The sequence below is a fragment of the Dermatophagoides pteronyssinus genome, unplaced genomic scaffold, assembly GCF_027571235.1.
Source record: "Dermatophagoides pteronyssinus isolate colony J.1.1.1.1 unplaced genomic scaffold, Derpt_VIB-CSIC_2022.12 sq0027, whole genome shotgun sequence".
NCBI lineage: Eukaryota > Metazoa > Arthropoda > Arachnida > Sarcoptiformes > Pyroglyphidae > Dermatophagoides > Dermatophagoides pteronyssinus.
Window position 1 is genome coordinate 84388 of NW_027461551.1, and position 20929 is coordinate 105316.

Genomic DNA, 20929 nt, shown 5'->3' on the forward strand with positions numbered 1-20929 from the left:
AATTTTCAAAATTTAACTTGATAATTGATTTGCAAAACAAATGATGGAAATTATTAAAAAGTATCATATATTTTGTAAATTGTTTTTGAAAAATTATCAAAAATTTAATCATCTTAAAAATCAATTCGTAACATCGTTGATGAACGGCCATACCTGTCAATTGTATAATCCGGCTTGGTTTTTTTTCTTGTTTGTTTCACATTGATTTGTTGGCATGCTTGCCTACAAGCTCATTTTAACAAAAAAAAGCTTCGTTTTTCCAATTGAGAAATCCATCAAAATTGTTTGATAATTATTGATTTAATTTTTGTTTCTTATTAATCACCAATTATGAGTGGAAAGTTTTTCAAACATCTCTCGGATACTGAATCCGAAACTGAAGAATCTGAAGAAGAAGTATTAGCACCGACAAGGGCGGCACAAGCGTGAGTTTTTAAACTTGATGAGTTTTAAATATAATACCCAATTGCTTTTGTTTTTGTTGTTGAATCAAATAGGAATTATTCATTCAGCGATGAAGATGATGATGTAAAACGTGTAGTAAGAAGTGCTAAGGAAAAACATTATGAAGAATTGAATAAAACAATAAAATTGATACGAAATCATAAAAAAATTAAAGATGTAGCCAAATTATTGAGCGGATTCGAAGATCTAATCAAAGCTTATCAAAAAGCAAAATCATCGGTTATTGATAAAGAAGAAGGTGGTAAAGTACCTAAATTTTATATAAAATGTCTGGTTGAATTGGACGATTTTGTGCAGGAAAATTGGGAAGATCGAAAGAATATGAATAAAAATAATTCAAAATCATTAACAACATTAAGACAAAAATTGAGAAAATATAATAAAGAATTCGAACAAGAAATTGCCGATTATCGTGAAAATCCACAAGGTGATTATGAAGGAAAAGAATTGGATGATGAAAGTGAATCAGATGATGATGATGCCAGTTCGCTTGATGAACCAAAAGCTAAAGCTACTGACTTTGAACGACAAAAAACAATCAGTACAACATCCAAAGATGCCAGCGATGATGATGGTGTTGGTGCTGGCCAAGATGATGATGATGAAAGTGATTGGGATATGTCATCCGATGAAGATGAATCATCATCCGATGATGAAGATTATGGGGAAAATTTATTGGCCAAATTTTTGAAAAAAGATACCGATAAAGATAAAGAGATCAAAAAACGAGAAAAAAAAGTTAAAGAAATTCGTAAGAAAAAAGGTGATGATGAAGAAGGCGAATGGACAAAAGTGGAAGGTACAGCTGCACAAGAAAAACCGAAAATGTTTGCCAAAGATGCTGAAATCGATCATCAAGTCATGGGCAAAAAATTGATCGAAGTTATGGCAATGCGTGGTAAAAAACGTGTCGATCGTCTGGATCAATTGGATATGTTGAATGAATTGCTGACAATTTCACGACAAAATAATTTTGGTCCAGCATTAGAAGTGAAAATTTTACTTGGCCTACAATCAGCTTTGGCTGATTATGGTTCAGGAAATTCAATGAAATCAGAAATTTGGAAAAAATATCTGCAAAATATGGAAACAATCATGGACCTTCTGGAAAAAAATCCCGATCTAACCGTACAGGAAACTATTCAAGAAGATCAAGAATCATTCAAAGATCCACCGTATTTGGTACAAGGTTGTGTGCTAACAATGTTGGAAAAAATGGATGAGGAATTTATTCGTTTATTGCAAAATTGTGATCCACATTCACCGGATTATGTTGAAAAATTATGCGATGAAACTCGATTGATTGCTATTATTTCTAAAGTTCGTTCATATTTGGAATATAATAATCGCGGATCACCAGCCGATTTATGTCGAATTTATATGCTCACTATTGATTTTCTTTACTATAAATTTGATGAAAAAATCATTATCAATTCGGAAAATGATCAGAAGAAAATTACATCCAAAATCGTTCGCCATCCCAAATTGATTATCAGTGCAACTGAAAGCTCCAAGCAACAACAACAACAATCATCATCAGATAATAATGAAGTACTTTTGAACAGTCAACAATTAATAGATCGTCTTTGCAAATATATTTATGTTAATGATGAAACAGGTCGTTTTAGCAAAATGGCTGCCCTATCACAAGTTTATCATTATGCATTACATGATCGTTGGTATGAAGCACGTGACCTTATGATTATGACCGGTTTACCGACAAGTATTCTTAGCCATAAATCCGATATTCAGCTGCAAATTCTTTATAATCGTTCATTAGTTCAACTCGGTTTATGTGCATTTCGTCATGGTTTTATTTTCGATGCTCATTCCTCATTGTTGGATATTCTTTATAAAGGTCGTGTGCGGGAATTGTTGGGTCAAGGTTCGAGCAGTAAGTTTCAATCATGAATCTATTGATAATAATTTTATTTGATTAAACTTTTATCTCTCAATCTAGGATCGAATATGAAAGCCGTAGAACGTTCACCGGAACAAGCCAAATTGGAAAAACGTTGTCAGATACCATTTCATAAGCATATAAATTTGGATCTAATCGAATGTGTATATCTTGTGTCGTCGATGTTGTTGGAAATTCCCGAAGTTGCTTCAAATGAATTTAGTGTACGAAAAAAATTGATCAGTCGTTCGTTTTTCAATCAACTTCGAAAGAATGAAGAACAACCATTGGTTGGTGTGCCGGAAGCAATGCGTGAACATGTAGTGGCTGCATCAAAAGCTATGCGTATCGGTAATTGGAAACAATGTCAGGATTATATCATCAATGAAAAAATGAATGCCCGTGTTTGGAATTTTTTCTACAATGCCGATAAAGTACGAACAATGTTGGCGCAAAAGATTCGTGAAGAATCCTTGCGTACATATTTGTTTACCTATAGTTTTGTTTATGATTCAATTTCTATCGATACATTGGCCCAGATGTTTGATTTGGAATCGAATATTGTTCATAGTATCATAAGCAAAATGATTATCAATGAAGAATTGATGGCATCATTGGATGAACCAACACGTACCGTTGTTATGCATCGCACTGAACCATCAAGGATTCAAAGTTTAGCCCTACAATTGGCCGATAAAGTTAATACATTATTGGATTATAATGAACGATTATTAGAATTGAAATTAGTACCCATGGGACATTTCAGTCAAGGTCAAAGATTTGATCGTAATTATCAGAATCGCCAAGGTAATCGTCAAGGACAAAACCGACAGAATAGACAAAATTATGATCGACAACATTATCGTGGTGATCAAAATCGTGGTAATCGAGGAAATCGTGGTAACCGTGGTGGCAATCGTGGTGGGGACCGAGGTGATCGGGGTGGTGATCGAGGTGACCGTGGTGGTGATCGTGGCGGTGACCGTGGTGGTGATCGTAGAGAAAAACGAACCGACAGACAAGAAAGTCGTGAATAAAAGGAATTTTTTCTCTCAATCTTTTTGCACACACAAAAACTATTCATATTATTTGTAACAGAAATCAGAAAAAAACATAAAAAATATTTTTTTTTAATTTTTAAAAAAAAATTCATTGAATAAAAACAGAAAAATTTTGTCAAAAAAACAATCCTTTAATTTTTCATAAGGGTAAAAACGAAGAAAAATTTCTCAGAAACCGGTAAGCTTATTCGGGGAAATTATCTGGGAAAAGAACCAATAAAGATAAAGATATCAATGTTTATCATTTAGCAACCAAAATAAAAATGCAAAAATAAAATTTATTTTAGAGATTATCTCTTTTGAGCCAAGATAACTTGCATATCTTTTTTTCCCATGTGACATTTATTATTTTTTTACTTTTCAGTTTTTTTCATATTCAAATCATATTTCAAAGTTCAATTTTTTTTTGTTGTAAAAAGGATTTCAAACTTTTTCAATTTTTCAATAATAAATAACTATGGATACCATCGATTATTCAAATAATTCTTTGTGGCGATGATCATCAGGATTAATTCATAATGATTGAAGCAGATTTTTATTTTCACTATCAAATATCTTTCTTTCAAAAAAATAAAGGTATTCAAATGAATTCTATTATCATGATGAATCAATTGATTGATTGATTGATTGATTGGCCATCAAAATACGATATGCCAAGCAAAAAAAAACCCAATTTATATTGATGGATTATAATCATGGATATATATCAATCAAATCAATCAGTTGGATATTGGCAATTGATCAAATATAAAAATATATTTTTTGTTCGATTGATTTGATCCATCGATTTGATTTGAATTGATTGAATTCAACTGTGATTATCTATGAACGTCACCGTGAATATTTTGGTAGAGAAAAACAAGTTTAATGAATATTGATGTTGTTGTTGTTGTGCTCTGTTGCTATACGAATGATAATGGATCATCATGGTTGATCATCGTGAAAAAATTTATGTTTTACCGAAAATATTATTTTTGCCAAAAATCAATTGAACGAAAAATGAAAACAAAATCTGCTATAATTTTAGTTTCAAAGGGTGCAAAGAAACTAATATCATTAACTTTGATGTTTGTTTTTCGCTCTTTTGTCTGGAACCAAAATTTTGTCTATTCATAAAAGTTTGTTGTTTGATTTTTAATTTAATTCGATCCGGTTCAAGATCATACATTCAGTTCAGCCATGATAAACAATGATGATTATCAATCGATTTCTCGTTTGCCCCGTTTGAAAAGTGTAACTTTTTTTGTTTCTATGGAAAATAAACAAACCGGATCAAAAATATCAATTTCAATTTTTCATGACTAGTTCATTTTTTCATTACTTAATCAATTTGATTGATTGATTAATGTTTATGTTCAGCGTTGATCGATTCTGACCATTTTTATTTATGGATTATAAATCAATGACCAATGCAATTCGATAATAATCAATTGAATCTATTATTGCTCCTCCCAATTACACGCCCATTTTCCCAAAAAATATAAAAAAGATAACAAATACATTCATCCAAATAATTTCGACCCCTCTTTCTCCATTTCAGTTATCACCGAATCAAAAAATAAAATATAAATAATCAATGTTTGCCACCATCCGCCCACCAAAAAAAACGAAGATAATTAACTGTGAAAAAAGTTGATAATTTCGATAAACCAATCATAATCGATTAGAAGCAATAATTTAAATAAAAATTATCACCAATATCAAATATTGAACAAATCAAAACAGCTTGATCAAATGATAACGATTATTATGGAAATCATTATGAAAAAATTAACAGAAGCAATGAATGTTTTTTTCATTGGAAAAACAAAAAACATCCAACCCAAGATTATTTTGTGCACACCAACCCAAATCATCAATATAAAAACAATCTCATTGCAAATCATACTAATCATACACACACCCACATCCATATTGATCACCATTTTTTGGTTTCAAATGTTCATAGTATAAAGAACAAATTGAAATTTCATTTTTCAAATTTTTCAAATGAGGAGTGTTTGCTAGATTGAAATTTTAATTAAGAAAAATTTGTCCATCATGCAACAATCACAACAATTATCATCATTATCATCATCATCATCTGTTCAATTGCCATCATCACCTGAAACATTACTACGTTCAATGATATCATATCCACAGGATAATAATACCGATCCGATACCATATCTACAGCAAGAGTATATCCAATATTATCAACAACATAAACAACAACAACAAAATTCATTGATACCATCGTTAACATCGACAACAACATTTTCATCACCATCGTCATCGACATCATCATCATCGTCATCGAATAATAATTATTATTTGGAGAATATCAATTATAATTACCTATATAATAATAATGATCATAATCGATTATTATCATACTCGGCACCTTCAAGTCCATCCGGTATGATAACATCTTATTATACAACTATTGATCCTCAATTAGATTCTACTAATTTCAACAATGAACCATCCAATAATTTTTATGCCACTGATCATAACATATCATCATCGTATGTACAACAACAACCTGTTGGCTATTTTCAGCCAAATCAGTCATCATTCGATACAATCGATAATAATCAATATCATGATAATCAAACAATAATGGAAATGGATAATAATAATGATCAATTGAATGGAAATTTCTCCAATCAACCAGATTATCAATTATCATTAATTTATAATAATAATAGTAATAATTTCACACAAAATGATAATTTAATGATGAAAAAAGAGCAACAATCCACAACAACAATCGATTGTACTGCATCATCGATAATGAATGCTAATATTATTTATTCGCAAACTGGTACGACAACCATAACAAATCCAACAACAAAAACAACAAATAATAATGCAATCATGACACCACCATCAAGTCCAGATATGGAAACATCAGCTTATCTGGCATTTCAGAAAAAGATGGCAGTCAATGCTAATTCATTCGAACCAACCAATTCAATCGAATTTATTGATTCCAATTCGAATGGATTATGCAATAATAATTATTCTGTTACATCGTTAATTAACGATAATGATAATGATAATGGCCAACATAAAATGATTGAATCACTACCATCATCGATAGCGAATAATTCAAAATCACCGATGATTTTAACAACAAAAATCGATAATCTTGGTGCCAATCACGGTCCCGGTGCTACACGAATTGGCCTAAAACGTGGACGAGGTAATAAAAAATCATCATCAAATACAATCGGATCATCAGTAACAGGTCGAATAGATGGTATTAAAATTCATAAAATGACAACATCAACATCGGATGCTACTTCCATTAATCCATCGTCGAATAAACAAACACAAAAACGTACAGCACATTTATCGGCCGAATTTCGCTATCGAACAAAATTGAATGAAAAAATCAATAAACTTAAATCATTGGTATCGAAACAGAAACATAATCTCAGTAAATCGGCTGTATTAACACGCTCAATTGACATGATTATTCATTTGAAAAGATTAGTTGTACAATATCATCAGGCTAATTTACAGTTGCAACAACAGCTACACAGTCCAAATTTACATTCACCGACAACAACCACCACATTATCATCACCATCATTATCATTGAAAGAAGTTAAAACAATGACCAAAAATTTATCAACACAATTTATAACCACTAATTTGAATAATAATATTATTAAAACGGAACAATCATCCACAACAGCGCTACCAAAAGTCGATATATCCATCAAAAATGAACCGATCGATTCGAATGAACAGCGATTTTATTGATCGAAATCGTTCATCACTGGACCGAAAAACAAGGAAATATGAATTTATTTTTTGAATTATCTTTAATTAGTTTAACATTTTCTATAATTTTTATTAAAACTATTTTGTTTTGTTCACTCACTCTCTTTCTTGATGAAATCTATGCATAGAAAAAAGAAGAGAATATGCTTAAATTCTTGCAAAGGAATTGTTTGATAATTCATATAGACGTCATGAATAGTTTTTATTTCATATTGAATAAATTGATGATGACATTACAGATTTTTTTTCGAGTAATAATTTTATCTTCATGTGATTTGGCACTTGATTGCAACCAAGTAAATAATCCAAACCAAAACTGACAATTATCTCATTCATTCAATATTGGTGATTAGAATTTATTTTTTTGTCACAAAAACAAATGGCCAATAAGGTTAAATTCCAAACTGATCATTTGATAGGATTATCTGAGTTTTTTTTCATTTTGTATCAACAAAAAGCGAAAACAAACATCTTTTTGACCTTTGAAATTGTTTATTTGACTTAGCGTGGCAGGAAAAAAACAAATTCGAATGGTGATGGTATTTTCCCGATGTGATGGAAAAAAACGTTCGATTTTTGTTGTTGTTGTTGTTATGTGGGGGTGGTGATGGGCGATTAATTTTGGAAAAACAAAAACATTTCATTCATCATTGATTGATTTGATTTGATTTCTTGGGAAAAAAACATAACAGGAAGAGAAACAAATTCTTTTTTGTTGATTAGCGATAGAGCAAACAAACAAATCAATCAATCGATCGATCTCATCTAAAATCAATAAAATCAATCATTGATGATCATCATCAACCATCATGATTGATAATTTTTTCGCCATTTCGAAGAACAAAAAATTATTATAAAACCAGACAATTTGTCTAGTTTCTATTAGTTTCTATAGTATCGATTTAGAAATATCGATTGTAAATCGATATGTCAATGAAGAAAAAAAATCGAATGTTTTTTTGAAATTTTATTTTCTGGTTATCTTTTTGTTTTTTTTATTTGATTTGAAATTTTTTTTCAAAGAAAGTTTTTCAACTTATCTCAATGTTTGAAAACTAACAAAATAGACACGATAGTAAGCGAAACGAAGATACCAAAAAAATTGAGATTCCAATCAGCACTTTGCTTGAATATTTTTTGTATCCATTTTACCCAATGTACCATTTATGTATCGAACAAAGATCAGAAAAAAGTGGCAAATGAAGAAAAAAAAGTTCATTTCATTCGGTGCTAATCAGAAAAAGAACAAAGATGCAAACGAAATTGTTGAAATACGGTTAGCAACATTCAAAAAGAACATTCGATTTTTTCGATATTGATATAATCAGTTATTTACAAAGAAAAGAAAATGTTTCGGATAAAGGTCATTATTATATAAAAAAAACAAAATCCAAATATTTTTCTCAACCAAACCGATTCAAACCGGCATAGGGATTTTGTCTTTTTCAAGGCCTTAATGGTACACAACTAAATCGCCAGTGAAAATTTTCTGGTTAAAAATTATTTTTATACTCAAAAAATAAACTTTGTTGATGATGATGATGATCTTCGTCTGTTTTGATGATGAAAACAAAACTTGTTATTTGTTTTATCAAGTTGATTTTTTCTTACCAAAAAAAATCTTGCCCAACAAGTTTTCCAGAGAAAGAATATTGTACAGCACCATACAATCAATGTGTGCATAATCATCGTACGATATATGAGCAGTCAATATCTTCTTTGTTTGTAAGTTTCCGAATAAATAAATAAAATTGTCAATCAAAAACATATTTGACAAACAACATAATCTCAATCAATAAATAGTAGAAAAGATTGAAATTGAAATTGTTTTTTGTGAATATCATTCCCATTGAAAATTTCATCGTATCAACGACACTCCATTGAAACTTGAACACCAAAAAAACTAATTCAATTTCTTAAAAAATGAAAATTCAAATTGAAAAAGTTCTCATCTCTGATCCAATCGATCCAGCTGCTATCCAGATTTTACGTGAACGTAATATTCATTGTGAAGTGGCTACCGGTTTATCGCCAAATGAGCTAATCAATATTATTAAGGTAAGTTGTTCAAAAATAAATTTCAAACTTTAAAATTTTTAAAAAATTTCAAAAAATAGGATTATGATGCATTGATTGTACGTAGTGGAACACAAGTAACCAAAGATGTTATTGATGCGGGTAAAAATCTAAAACTTATTGGTCGTGCCGGTGTCGGTGTTGATAATATTGATTGTCGTGCGGCAACCCGAGCCGGTATTATTGTTATTAAGTAAGTTTCCATTATTATTTGGAAGAAATTCTTCTGAAAAATTAATTTTGAATCCAAAAAAATCAGTGCACCAGCTGGCAATACGATTTCGGCTGTTGAATTAACCTGTTCAATGATATTATCGACTGCTCGTCTGGTACCACAAGCATGTCAATCGTTAAAATCCGGTAAATGGGATCGTAAAACATTTATGGGTAATGAAATTAAAGACAAAACATTGGCTATTATTGGTCTTGGTCGTATTGGTCGTGAAGTAGCTCACCGTATGCAATCATTTGGTATGAAAACAATTGGTTTCGATCCATTGGTATCGGTGGAACAAGCCAAAGAATTTGGTGTAGAATCATTATCGTTGAATGAAATTTGGCCACAAGCTGATTTTATAACCGTTCATACACCGCTTATCCCCCAAACTAAAAGTAAGGATGATTTTTTGGATTTTTCAAAAAGAAAAATTTTAATTTTGTTTCAAACATTATTAGATATGATCAATACTGAAACATTACAAAAATGTAAAAAAGGTGTACGCATAATTAATGTTGCACGTGGTGGCATAATCGATGAAAATGATTTATTGATGGCATTAAAATCTGGACATTGCTCGGGTGCCGGTTTGGATGTTTACATGGAAGAACCACCAAAAAATCGTGAATTAATTGAACATCCTTTGGTAGTCTGTACACCACATCTTGGTGCTAGTACAAAAGAAGCACAGAATAATGTTGCTAAAGAAATAGCCTTACAATTTTTGGATATTATGGATGGGAAATCTGTTGCCGGTGTTGTAAACGCACCATTATTATCGGAAATGTTAAAACATCAGAATTTATTATGGACAAGATTGGGTCGAAATTTAGGAATGTTGGCTGCAATGGATTCACCATCATCATCATCACTGAAATTGTTTATCAATGGTAATGAAGCACGTAAAGTGGCCAAATTAATACGTGAAACCGTTTTGGTTGGTTTTTTGCGAATTAAAACTGGCAAAGAAGTTAAATTAATTTCAGCATCTGATTTAGCTGCGGATATGAATATCGATTTGAAATTAGAATTTCCCGAATCATCTGGTCATTGTTGTTTTAGTAAAATTTGTTTGAAAACTGATTCTGGTAATGAATATATGGGGATACCACAAGGTCGTCGTTCATATCTAATCGAAATGAATGGTCATCAATTTGAACCAGTTATATCAATGGAAAGTCATTTAACATTTTTCCAATTGAAAAATTCATCCGATTATGAATTATTAATCAAGTCATTATCCAATCAAATGATGATGATGATCAAATCTATAACTAAATCGGTAGATAATCTATTGATAGCAATTCATTCAACAGAATCATTACAATCATTGCCGAAAGAAAATCAAGATTATGTTAAAGTGATTCGGTTTGAATTTTTCCTAGATCAGATCCAAAAATATCGATATCTAGAGATTCATTTGGCTTACATGACCAACCAAAACAACAAACAACAACAACAAACTTTCTATTTTTTCTCTCGAAAAACAAATTTGAATAAACTGAGCTTAATAAATATTTTTTTCGTTCATTAATAAAATATAAGATTCGTAGCAAAAACAACCAAAAAAATGTTACCATTGTTGATGATCAACAACATTAATAAATCTGTAACAAATAAAATCCATTCCCAGTATGAAAAATATCTTTGAAATGGATCCATATTACCCTATATATTTGAAAAGCAAACTTTTTTGTTTTGTTTTTGTTGGATATACCAATCTGAAAGGGAAAAATGATTCATTTCTTTTTCATTAAATTCATTTTTAGTCACGTATTTAATTCGACGACAACAATAGCAAATCGACCTAAATAACAATACTTGTACCGATGATTTTCATTCAATGAATGAATGAATGATAATCATTTCATCAGCAAATAGAAATTTGCAAAAACAATAACAGCTACCACTAAGAGAGGGTTACCAAGGATTCCAAAAACCAAACAAACCAAATGAATGAATAAAATGTAACCAAAGATTTTAATCATTGGAAGATACCCTCGTTTTTGGATATTCTGGATTTTTGCTTTGCCTGGGTTATCTAGGTCATCATTGGATAGATAATTAATTAATAAATTTTAAAATAGAAAGATAAATAAATCATTCCATTATAAGATGGATGGATGTCTTACTATAGAATATTTTCAAATCTCCATAAGCAACTAATGTTTGCAAAAATAGTTTCATTTGTTGTTGTTGTTTTTCCGATCTTTTAACATCATCATAGTGTCCGGAAATCGAACATGATGATGATGAATAAGGGTTATTCGAGAGAATGAAAGAAAATAATATCACAAAACAAAACATATTTACAACCTAAATATGATATAGGAAAACAAAAGGAAAAGATAATGAATTATGAACCACTATCATTATCATCACCGACACCGAATAGATTTGAATGGATTAGATAATTAAAAGTTAAATAACAAGTAGTAGATCAAGTAGTAGCATTACTATGATAACCAAAACAAAAATATGGATCACCAAACACACCTAATGATGATGACCAGGAAGATAGGTATAGGAAGGAGGTAGGTAGGGTTATTATGGTAATCACAACTACAAAACTCAAACAAAATGAAATGAGTAATCAAACGAAAAGTCAAAAGAAGTTAAAGAGTGAATATACCGAATATGGAGAATGTGAAATGATGAAGAATTTATTAACCCAAAAAAATGAAACAGAATTTTTTTCGGTTGATTGCGGGCTATCTCTTTTTTATGGTCCTATAGGAGGGGTATGGATATAGGGGTTTTAATAGAAAAAATAACATGATAGACATAGAGACCATAACGATAATGTTTCGGTTGCTTGGAACAAGTAATAAGTAATCTCCAATGATAATGACGAGAAAAAATTTATTGGTCAGTCAAGTCAGTCGGTCAGTTGAATAAATGAATGAATTTGGCTACCCTATAGTGGTGTGAATCGTTTTTTGCTTCTCATTCTCAACGAAATCATTCAGTTTTGGTTTGAAATTGGAATTTTGTTTTGTTTTTTTCTTGGTTGTTAAATAGAAATCATTTCACCGGATGATGAAATCGATGAAAAAATTTCAATATTTTTAAATAATTTGTTTTTAGTGTTCAAAATAATAACTGTTTTGTTCTGTTTGGTGGATGTTTAAGGTGTTTTTTCCATTAAAAATTTTCATCTTTATTTTTGTTATTTTGCATTTTGTTACATTGTGATTTTGTTTTGTTTGTGGTAATGTAATTTGAATGAAAAAAATTCTTTGGATCATCAACACATTATGGTGGTGGCCGAAGAAGAAGAACAACAAATTGTTGATAATGTTGATTGCAACAGTCACAATAATAATCAAAATGATCATCAAAACAATCAACAACAACAACAAGATCCAAATCATCTTTCTATTATGGATGATAATTTAGATGTCAATCGATTATTAGATAATCCAAGTCCACAAATGCAACAAATTAATGGTCTGATTATTGATCAAACTAACAATCCAACATCGCCATCATTACAACGACAAGATTCGGTCGATATAGTCGCGAAACCGATACCAGATGGTAAGTTTTTTCTTTTCTCTACTTTTTGTTGAATCTCGTAAATGTTAAATTTCGAAATCAAAAAGATAAACGAAAACGTTCACCTGTGCCGAAAGATATTTATCCATCACCATCCGATATAATCGATGAACAAGTCGATGGTGAATCGATAAAATCAAAAGAAATTGGTCAACCAATTAAACGATTAAAGAATGTAAGCATCCAGGAATTGAAAAAAGATTTGGAAAAATCTCGACAGCAGCAACGACAAAAATTAGCGCAACAAAAGAAAAAACCTACCGGAAATGGTGTGATAATCAATGGTGATGCTACAATTATCGATATGGATTCAAAACAACAGCCACCATCACCAAAACCACCCCCACCATCAAGATTATCACAGAAAAAACTTCAGGTTGAAAAATTAGATATAACAGCTGCATTGGATGTAAGTTCAGTTGGATCCGCTACGCCATCACCACAGCCACCATCATCGGTTTCACCAATTTTGCCTAGTGATCAACAAACAGCCGCTATAGCGAAACCAACAAAAATGAAATCCAAACGATCACAAGGATCAGTCGGTGGTATCAAATTGACTGAATTAGAAATGGCCAAATTAGGCAGACTTGGAGTACAACCTGGTGGAGATGGTGGTGCAAAAGGGAAACCAGGAAGAAAATCACCATTACCGCCAGGCAAATTAACACCATCACCAAAACCATCAGCTAAATCATCACCACGTCCATCACCACGTGAATCACCAATTCCTCCCCAAGGTAAAAAAGATGCTACCGATGGTGAAACAAGTGATGATAAAAAAACACGAATGCCAAGAAGTGAAATGCCAACCAGAAAACAACGAATGCAACAGCGAAAAGAAGCAGCAGCGGCTGCTGCTGCTGAAGCTAAAGATGGAAAAAAACCAACCGAAACTGATGGAATGAAAGATGAACAACCACCGTCAAAAGAACATGGATCATCATCATCAAGTTCTCGCTCAAGATCACGTGAAAGAGTTGGACCTGGTGGACGTAAATTATCACGGGAAATGTCTAAAGATGTACAAGGACGTGGATCTCGAAAACAATCTTTGTTGGATCAATCCCCATCATCAAGAGCGACAAAAAATATTAGTGATTATGGACATAAATTGGTTGCACTTTGTCGTAAAGGAGATTGGGTTGGTGTTGATACAATAATCAAATATATAAATAAATATAATGTTGAATTTGATAAAACGGCTGTATCCGAAACAACCGGTTGGTCACCATTAATGTTTGCTGTACGTGATAATCGTATACAAATATCTGAGCAATTAATCGATCTTGGTATACCAATCAATACAAAAGCAAAGGTAAGAAAATAACAATCATATTGATAAATCAAGAATCTTTTTTCGTAAAAAAATGATTTCGAGAAAAATTCTTTTCCATTTTTTTCTTGTTGCTGCTGTCCATTAGTAATATTCATTGAGTTCAATGTACCTTTACTTACTGGAATCTGTGACCATTAGACAATGAATGTGTTTAAATATTGCCTTTGTTATAAGCAATAATAATTGTCATCATTATCATCAGCATGATGATCCGTTTTTCCTTTCTTTCGGTGTCTACTATATGAAAAAAATGTAATTAATATGATTATTGTTATTGTGGCTACCAACATACCTTTGTTTTTTCGGGTTTCCTCTATATATAAAGTGTGAGAAAGGTGTGTGTAATCAAATTATTATTATTCATGGATAGAAAAAAACCAGGAACCAGTGAGACGGATAATAAAACGATAGCCAAACGAACCTGAAACCAGATAAATAGGTAAATCAGATAGAATATTTATATAGGAAAAGAGAAAAACAGATTACCTGCTGAACAAAATGATATTCATGACTGACATGTATAAAGATTATCATATAATGTTTGTCATTTTTTTTTATTTTCATTTTATTTTTTGATGAACAAATTGATAATGATAATCGATTAAAACAGAGATTCAGAAATAAACTGGATAAATTCAAAAGGAAATATTTTAAAAATCAGAACCGAAAAAACCGAATGTTTTGACAATATAGGCTATTTTGACCAAATTGTAACCTGTATGCGGAAATGGAAAATTCTCAAAGCAACAAACTTATTTTCTTAGATTTTTTTTAAATTGAATTTTTAAAAAAATTAATTGAAACAAAACATATTTCAAAAATTGATTTAGGATGGAATAACAGCATTACATTTAGCATGTGCTTATGCACGTGAAGATACAATAAGGTTATTGTTGACAAATAAAGCCGATGCAATGATACCTGGTGGTGTAAGTTTGATTTAATTAATTAGTTTAATTTATTAATTTATCATTCGTAAATTTACAAATAATGATTTGTTTGGATAGGAAAAAAATCAATTAGCAATACATGTTTTAGCACAAAAAGCAACTGGTGCTGCACTTGTACCATTACAATTATTATTAAAATCAAGTCCAAAAGAAGTACGTTTAGCAGCGGATAAAGATGGAAATTTACCATTATTCATTGCCCTCGAGAATGGTAATCATGGTGTTTGTCGGGAATTACTAAAAGAATTACCAAAAGAACAGATCAATACGCATAAACCGGAAACAGGTGAAACAGCCATCCATATTGCTATCCGGAAAAAAGATACCGATATGTTACGTTTAATGGTGGATAATGGTGGTGATGTTGATCAACAAAATGTAATATTCCATTTTTCTTTTCCATTCAGTTTTTCAAATTTTTGTTTCAAATTTTCAAAAAACAGAAAGATGGACACACTGCATTACATATGGCAGCAATAATGGGTGATGAAGGACTAATAAAATTCTTACATATGGTTGGTGCAAAACCAAATATTGTTGATAAACAAGAACGTACACCATTACATTTGGCAACGGAAAATGGTCATATGAAAACTGTTGATTTTTTAACCGAAAAATTTCGTGCATCCGTACATGAACGTACTAAAGATGGTAGTACATTAATGCATTTAGCATCAGCTGCTGGCCATCCCAGGTACGGCTATGGTTTTTATGAAAAAAGGTGTTGCATTGCATATGCCAAATAAAGCCGGTGCTAAACCAATTCATATGGCTGCTAGTCGTGGTCATACTGAAGTGGTGAAAGCGATTGTACAAAAAGGTGAATCAGTTGATTCGAAAACTAATGTAAGTTTTGACTTTGGATTTTCTTTGGAAATTTTGATGAAAATTCTTTTGAAAAAAACACAGGAAGGTTATACAGCGCTGCATATAGCCGTACAATCTGGTCATGCACAAGTTGTTGAAGCATTAATCGGTATGGGTGCTGCTGTACAACAAGAAGCTGGAAAAAATGGTGAAACACCATTACATACTGCGGCAAGAATTGAAAATGGTCGTCCTTGTGTCGAAATGTTGATCAAAAGTGGTGCCAAAATTAATGCTATAGATGCGGTATAATATTTAGTTTCTTTCCAGAGAAAAATTTTCTAATAAATTCTGTTCATTTTAGAATGGCGAATCGCCTTTACATTTTGCAGCAAGAGAAGGATTCCTGGAAACTGTTGATATGTTATTGGAAGATCAAGCTGATCCATCAATGTTGAATATAAATGGTGAAAATGTATTGCATATTGCAGCAAAAGAATCACATTATCCAATTGCCAAAAGATTGATTGAATATACTATTGAAACTAAAGATAAAAAATCCTGTACCGAATTAGTTAATAAACCGAATAAAAATGGTGAAAGCTCAGTACATTATGCTGCAAATTTAACCGAAAAAAATCGTCATTACGAAAATGAAGATCGTGATATAATGCGTTTGTTACTCGAAAATGGTGGTAATGTTTTTCTTGAAACTATTGAAAAATCTGAAACACCAGTACATTATTGTAGTAAATCTGGCAATACGAATGCATTACAAGAAATTATTAGCTTTTTACCACCGCTTGATGCTCAATTAGCTTGTAATAAAACGGCCAAAGTATGTCATTTTTGATCATTCATTTATAATCGATTAACTCAATTCTTTTCGATGAAACAAATAGTCAGGATGGACACCATTATTTTATGCATGTTCACGTGGTCATGCCGATACAATACGAATGTTGTTGAATCAAAATGCACGTGTCGATATATTTGATGAGGTAAATTTGATTGATGAAATGATTGTTCATTAATGTTTCAATCAATCAATGATTTGTAATTAGCGTGGACAAGCTGCCTTACATATTGCAGCTGAAATTGGTCAGGAAGAAGTGGTTGAAATATTATTAGAATCAAATGCATTTGTTAATGTTCGTAATAAGAATGGTATGACACCATTACATTTGGCTGCACGTAAAGGCTATAATAATATGGTTAAACGTTTGGTCACCGAACATAGTGCCTTGTTGGATGCCAATACATTGGTAAGTGACATTTCAAAATCTTAAATCAATTTATTAATTCGGATTTTCATTTGGACAGACTAAACAAACACCGTTACATTTAGCAGCTGAAGCTGGTCAACTAGCTGTTTGTGAAACATTATTAGAATTAAAAGCCGATGCATTAGCCATTGATAATGTGAGTGGATTTTTTCTGTTTTCTTAAATTTATTTAAAAATTGAAATTGTTTCATTATTATCGATGCAGCATTCACAAACGCCATTACATTTAGCTGCCGAACATGATCATTCGGAAGTTGTAAAATTATTTTTAAAACATAAACCAGATTTATTATCGGTACCAAATCGTAATGGTTATACTTGTGCACATATTGCTGCAGCAAAAGGTTCGGTTGCTGTCATTAAAGAATTGATGCGTCTCAATCAAGATTCAGTGATTAATGCGAGAATTTCGGTAAATTTTTCAAAAAATATACAATAATTTCTCTGTGTTCAATTTTTTGCTTCTCAAAAATCAATCACAAATAACAGAAAACAAAATCTACAACATTACATTTGGCAGCTGAAGGTGGTCATGTTGAAGTTGTTCGGACATTATTACAGGCCGGTGCAAAAGCAACCGATGAAAATGCTGAAGGTTATACAGCATTACATTTAGCGGCAAAAAAAGGACATGTCAATGTATTACGTGCATTGAAAGAACAATCCACTGCCTATTGGAAAGTTTGTAGTCGTCGTGTAAGTTTCCTTTCAAAGTTTGTATGAGAATTTTGATTCCAAAATCCCAAAATGATTACAGATTGGCCTGACAGCATTACATGTTGCCGCCGCATTTGGTCAGACCGAATGTGTTAGTGAAATGTTACCAATTGTACCGGCTACAATTAAAAGTGAACGTCCATTAATTGATCCAAGTGGTGATGTTAGTGATTTGTTTTTTGTTTTGTCAAATCCATTGAATTAATAATTTATTGAATATAGTATGGCATAACACCATTACATTTAGCATCACAAAGTGGTCATGAAAATGTTGTACGATTATTATTGAATAGTAAAGGTGTACAGGTTGAAGCACCAACCGAAGTAGTCGGTACAATACCAATGCATATGGCAGCACAAGGTGGTCATTTACTTGTTGCCGGTCTACTAATTAGTCGTACTAGTGAACAATTACATCGTGCAGATAAATATGGCCGCACACCATTACATTTAGCAGCATCATTTGGTCACCGTGATATGGTTTCATTACTGCTGGGACAAGGTGCCAATATCAATTCACAAGATAATGTAAGCTCTTTTCAAACAACGAATTTCTTTTTTCACAAATTTTTCAATCAATGAATTTAGAGAGGATGGTCACCATTGCATTATGCATCAAGACATGGTTTTCTTGATGTTGTACAGCTTTTAGTGGATTCTGGTGCCGATCCTGATTTACATTCAAAAGATGGCCGTGTACCAATGTGTTGTGCTGCCGGTGCTGGACATTATCAAGTATTAAGTTATTTATTTAAAAAAGAACATGATACATTGAATCTGATGGAAGATCGTGATGTATGTTGTTTCTGAATTTAAACAAAATCAATCTAATCTAATTTATCCAAAAAAAATAGTTTCTACTTGATCTGATGGTCTGTTCCAAACAACATGAAAATAAACCAATCCAAGAATTTATTCTGGTTTCATCGGCACCAATCGATACAGCTGTAAAATTAGCAAAAAGTTATGAAAATTTAGCACAAAAAGAAAAAGATCGTACACGTGATTTAGAAACTGTTTATCACTATTGTGATCAAATTGCAACCGATTTATTATCAATAACAGCAACAACAAACAATGCCGGTAGATTATTACGTGCAATCGATTATAAAGGTACAGAATTTTTGGATGTTTTAATCGAATTGGAACGTAAAGAGGTTGTTGCACAACATGCTGTACAACAATATCTGACCAATGTTTGGATGGGCACGATGAAATGGGCTGGTTGGAAATTTATAATATTATTTTTTTCAATGTTATTATGTCCATTCATATGGATATTAATATCATGTCCATTTGGTCATCGTTTAAGTAAAATGCCAATCATCAAATTTACACTCTACCTCGTATCGCATATATTTTTTATTGTTATATTGACAATAACCACCGTTAATCCATGGTTACCAATCTATATGAATGATGGACAATTTCCATATTGGCATGAATGGCTATTATTAGTATGGGTATTGGGCATTTTCTTGGCTGAAGTTACTAATCCGGCTGATCGTGATGGTCTTGGTGGCATCAAAGTTGTTGTGGTATCGGTTTGTTTTATGGCTGTTATTGTACATATTTTAACCGTAATAACCGGATATTTTGAATATTTCGAAGAAGTAACACGTTTAGTTATGCTTTATTTACGTAATCAATTATTGGCCGTTGCATTATTGTTGTCCTTTTTGGAATTTCTTAATTTTCTAACATTTCATCATTTATTTGGCCCATGGGCAGTTATTATTCGTGATCTAATCAAAGATTTGCTCAGATTTTTAGCTATTTTATTAATATTTATGATTGGATTTTCTTTGCATATTTGTGCCATTTATCAACCAGTATTCGAACCACCGGATACAGTGAATGGAACATTGCCAAGTTTTGGACAAGAATTTCAAAATCCATTAGATACATTTGAAATGTTATTTTTTGCATTGTTTGGTCTTGTTGAACCGGATTATATGCCGCCAATGCATCTAAGTCCACCTGTTGCAAAAATAATAATGAAATTAGTGTTCGGTGTTTATATGATGGTTACTGTTATAGTATTGATTAATCTATTGATCGCTATGATGTCCAATACATATCAACGTATACAGGCACAATCTGATACTGAATGGAAATTTGGCCGAGCAAAATTAATACGAAATATGACACTCACATCACCAACACCATCACCAATCAATATATTTATTGGTCTACCATATCAGATTATGTCCAAATTATTAACTTTACGACAAGATCGAAAAAAAGGAATGCATATAACAGCAGCATTAGCACATCGTCCATCCGTAGTGGCTACACAAAAATGGCTACAAAGTGGTGCCGGTACGGGTGCAGTGGCTGCCGCTGTTGGTGGTGCAGGTGGTCGTCGTGCATCACGTGCAACCAGTCATATTAGTCGTACATTTGGACAAACATATGCAGATGATACGGAAACACAAAAACCAATAACCGAAGTTATTAATTGGCCGGTTATCGTTAAAAAATATTTAGAATATATTGGTGCAATTGGTGCTGATACCGGTGAAGAAGATGATAAAGATAATAGCCAAATGTTGATTGAATCACCAACCGATACTAGTCGACCTATGAGCTAAAAATTGTATTCAAAATAAATTTTTTTATTTCTCTATTAATTTCATATTTGAAAAATTCAAAATTAAAGTTTTTTATATGCAACCATTTTTTTGGCTAATTAAAAATTGATTACAGGATTTTTGTTTGTAAATTTCCTTAATGATGATACATTCTGATCATATCATCGAATAATGTATTTTGTCAA

The 20929-nt window shown here is 31.7% G+C and overlaps 3 protein-coding genes and 1 long non-coding RNA gene across 4 annotated transcripts; 3 read left to right on the plus strand and 1 right to left on the minus strand.

Moving 5' to 3' along the window:
• The first annotated feature begins 190 nt into the window (after positions 1 to 190).
• Positions 191 to 3707, plus strand: eIF3c (eukaryotic translation initiation factor 3 subunit c). Its single transcript, XM_027344171.2, has 3 exons — positions 191 to 425; positions 498 to 2359; positions 2426 to 3707. Exons 1-3 carry the CDS (start codon positions 331 to 333, stop codon positions 3400 to 3402), a joined length of 2934 nt encoding a protein of 977 aa, XP_027199972.1. The 5' UTR covers positions 191 to 330; the 3' UTR covers positions 3403 to 3707.
• A 5273-nt stretch (positions 3708 to 8980) lies between these two features.
• Positions 8981 to 11477, plus strand: LOC113794087 (hydroxypyruvate reductase). Its single transcript, XM_027344174.2, has 4 exons — positions 8981 to 9258; positions 9318 to 9469; positions 9536 to 9888; positions 9952 to 11477. The coding sequence occupies exons 1-4, from the start codon at positions 9124 to 9126 to the stop codon at positions 11025 to 11027; spliced, it is 1716 nt and encodes a 571-aa protein (XP_027199975.2). The 5' UTR covers positions 8981 to 9123; the 3' UTR covers positions 11028 to 11477.
• Positions 11478 to 12619: 1142 nt separating this feature from the next.
• LOC113794122 (uncharacterized) lies at positions 12620 to 20830 on the plus strand. Its single transcript, XM_027344210.2, is given in 17 exon segments — positions 12620 to 13033; positions 13099 to 14369; positions 15221 to 15319; positions 15398 to 15718; positions 15784 to 16029; positions 16031 to 16186; positions 16250 to 16453; positions 16512 to 16985; positions 17050 to 17148; positions 17212 to 17412; positions 17471 to 17569; positions 17639 to 17845; positions 17923 to 18129; positions 18191 to 18313; positions 18373 to 18678; positions 18739 to 18945; positions 19005 to 20830. Coding segments are annotated over 17 exon segments (6243 nt in total). The 5' UTR covers positions 12620 to 12750; the 3' UTR covers positions 20745 to 20830.
• LOC113794128 (uncharacterized) lies at positions 14454 to 15062 on the minus strand. Its single transcript, XR_003474849.2, has 3 exons — positions 14877 to 15062; positions 14683 to 14811; positions 14454 to 14627 (listed from the first exon to the last, which is right to left on the minus strand). It is a non-coding gene; the product is annotated as an uncharacterized LOC113794128 (long non-coding RNA).
• Positions 20831 to 20929: the final 99 nt, after the last annotated feature.

Excerpts from the sequence above, each read along its gene's own strand:
- LOC113794087 (XM_027344174.2), top strand. The coding sequence starts at position 9,124 with ATGAAAATTCAAATTGAAAAAGTTCTCATCTCTGATCCAATCGATCCA. Across the intron at positions 9,259-9,317 it reads AGCTAATCAATATTATTAAG|GATTATGATGCATTGATTGT; the intron begins GTAAGTTGTTCA and ends TTCAAAAAATAG. Across the intron at positions 9,889-9,951 it reads GCTTATCCCCCAAACTAAAA|ATATGATCAATACTGAAACA; the intron begins GTAAGGATGATT and ends AAACATTATTAG.
- eIF3c (XM_027344171.2), top strand. The coding sequence starts at position 331 with ATGAGTGGAAAGTTTTTCAAACATCTCTCGGATACTGAATCCGAAACT. Across the intron at positions 426-497 it reads CCGACAAGGGCGGCACAAGC|GAATTATTCATTCAGCGATG; the intron begins GTGAGTTTTTAA and ends TGAATCAAATAG. Across the intron at positions 2,360-2,425 it reads GTTGGGTCAAGGTTCGAGCA|GATCGAATATGAAAGCCGTA; the intron begins GTAAGTTTCAAT and ends CTCTCAATCTAG.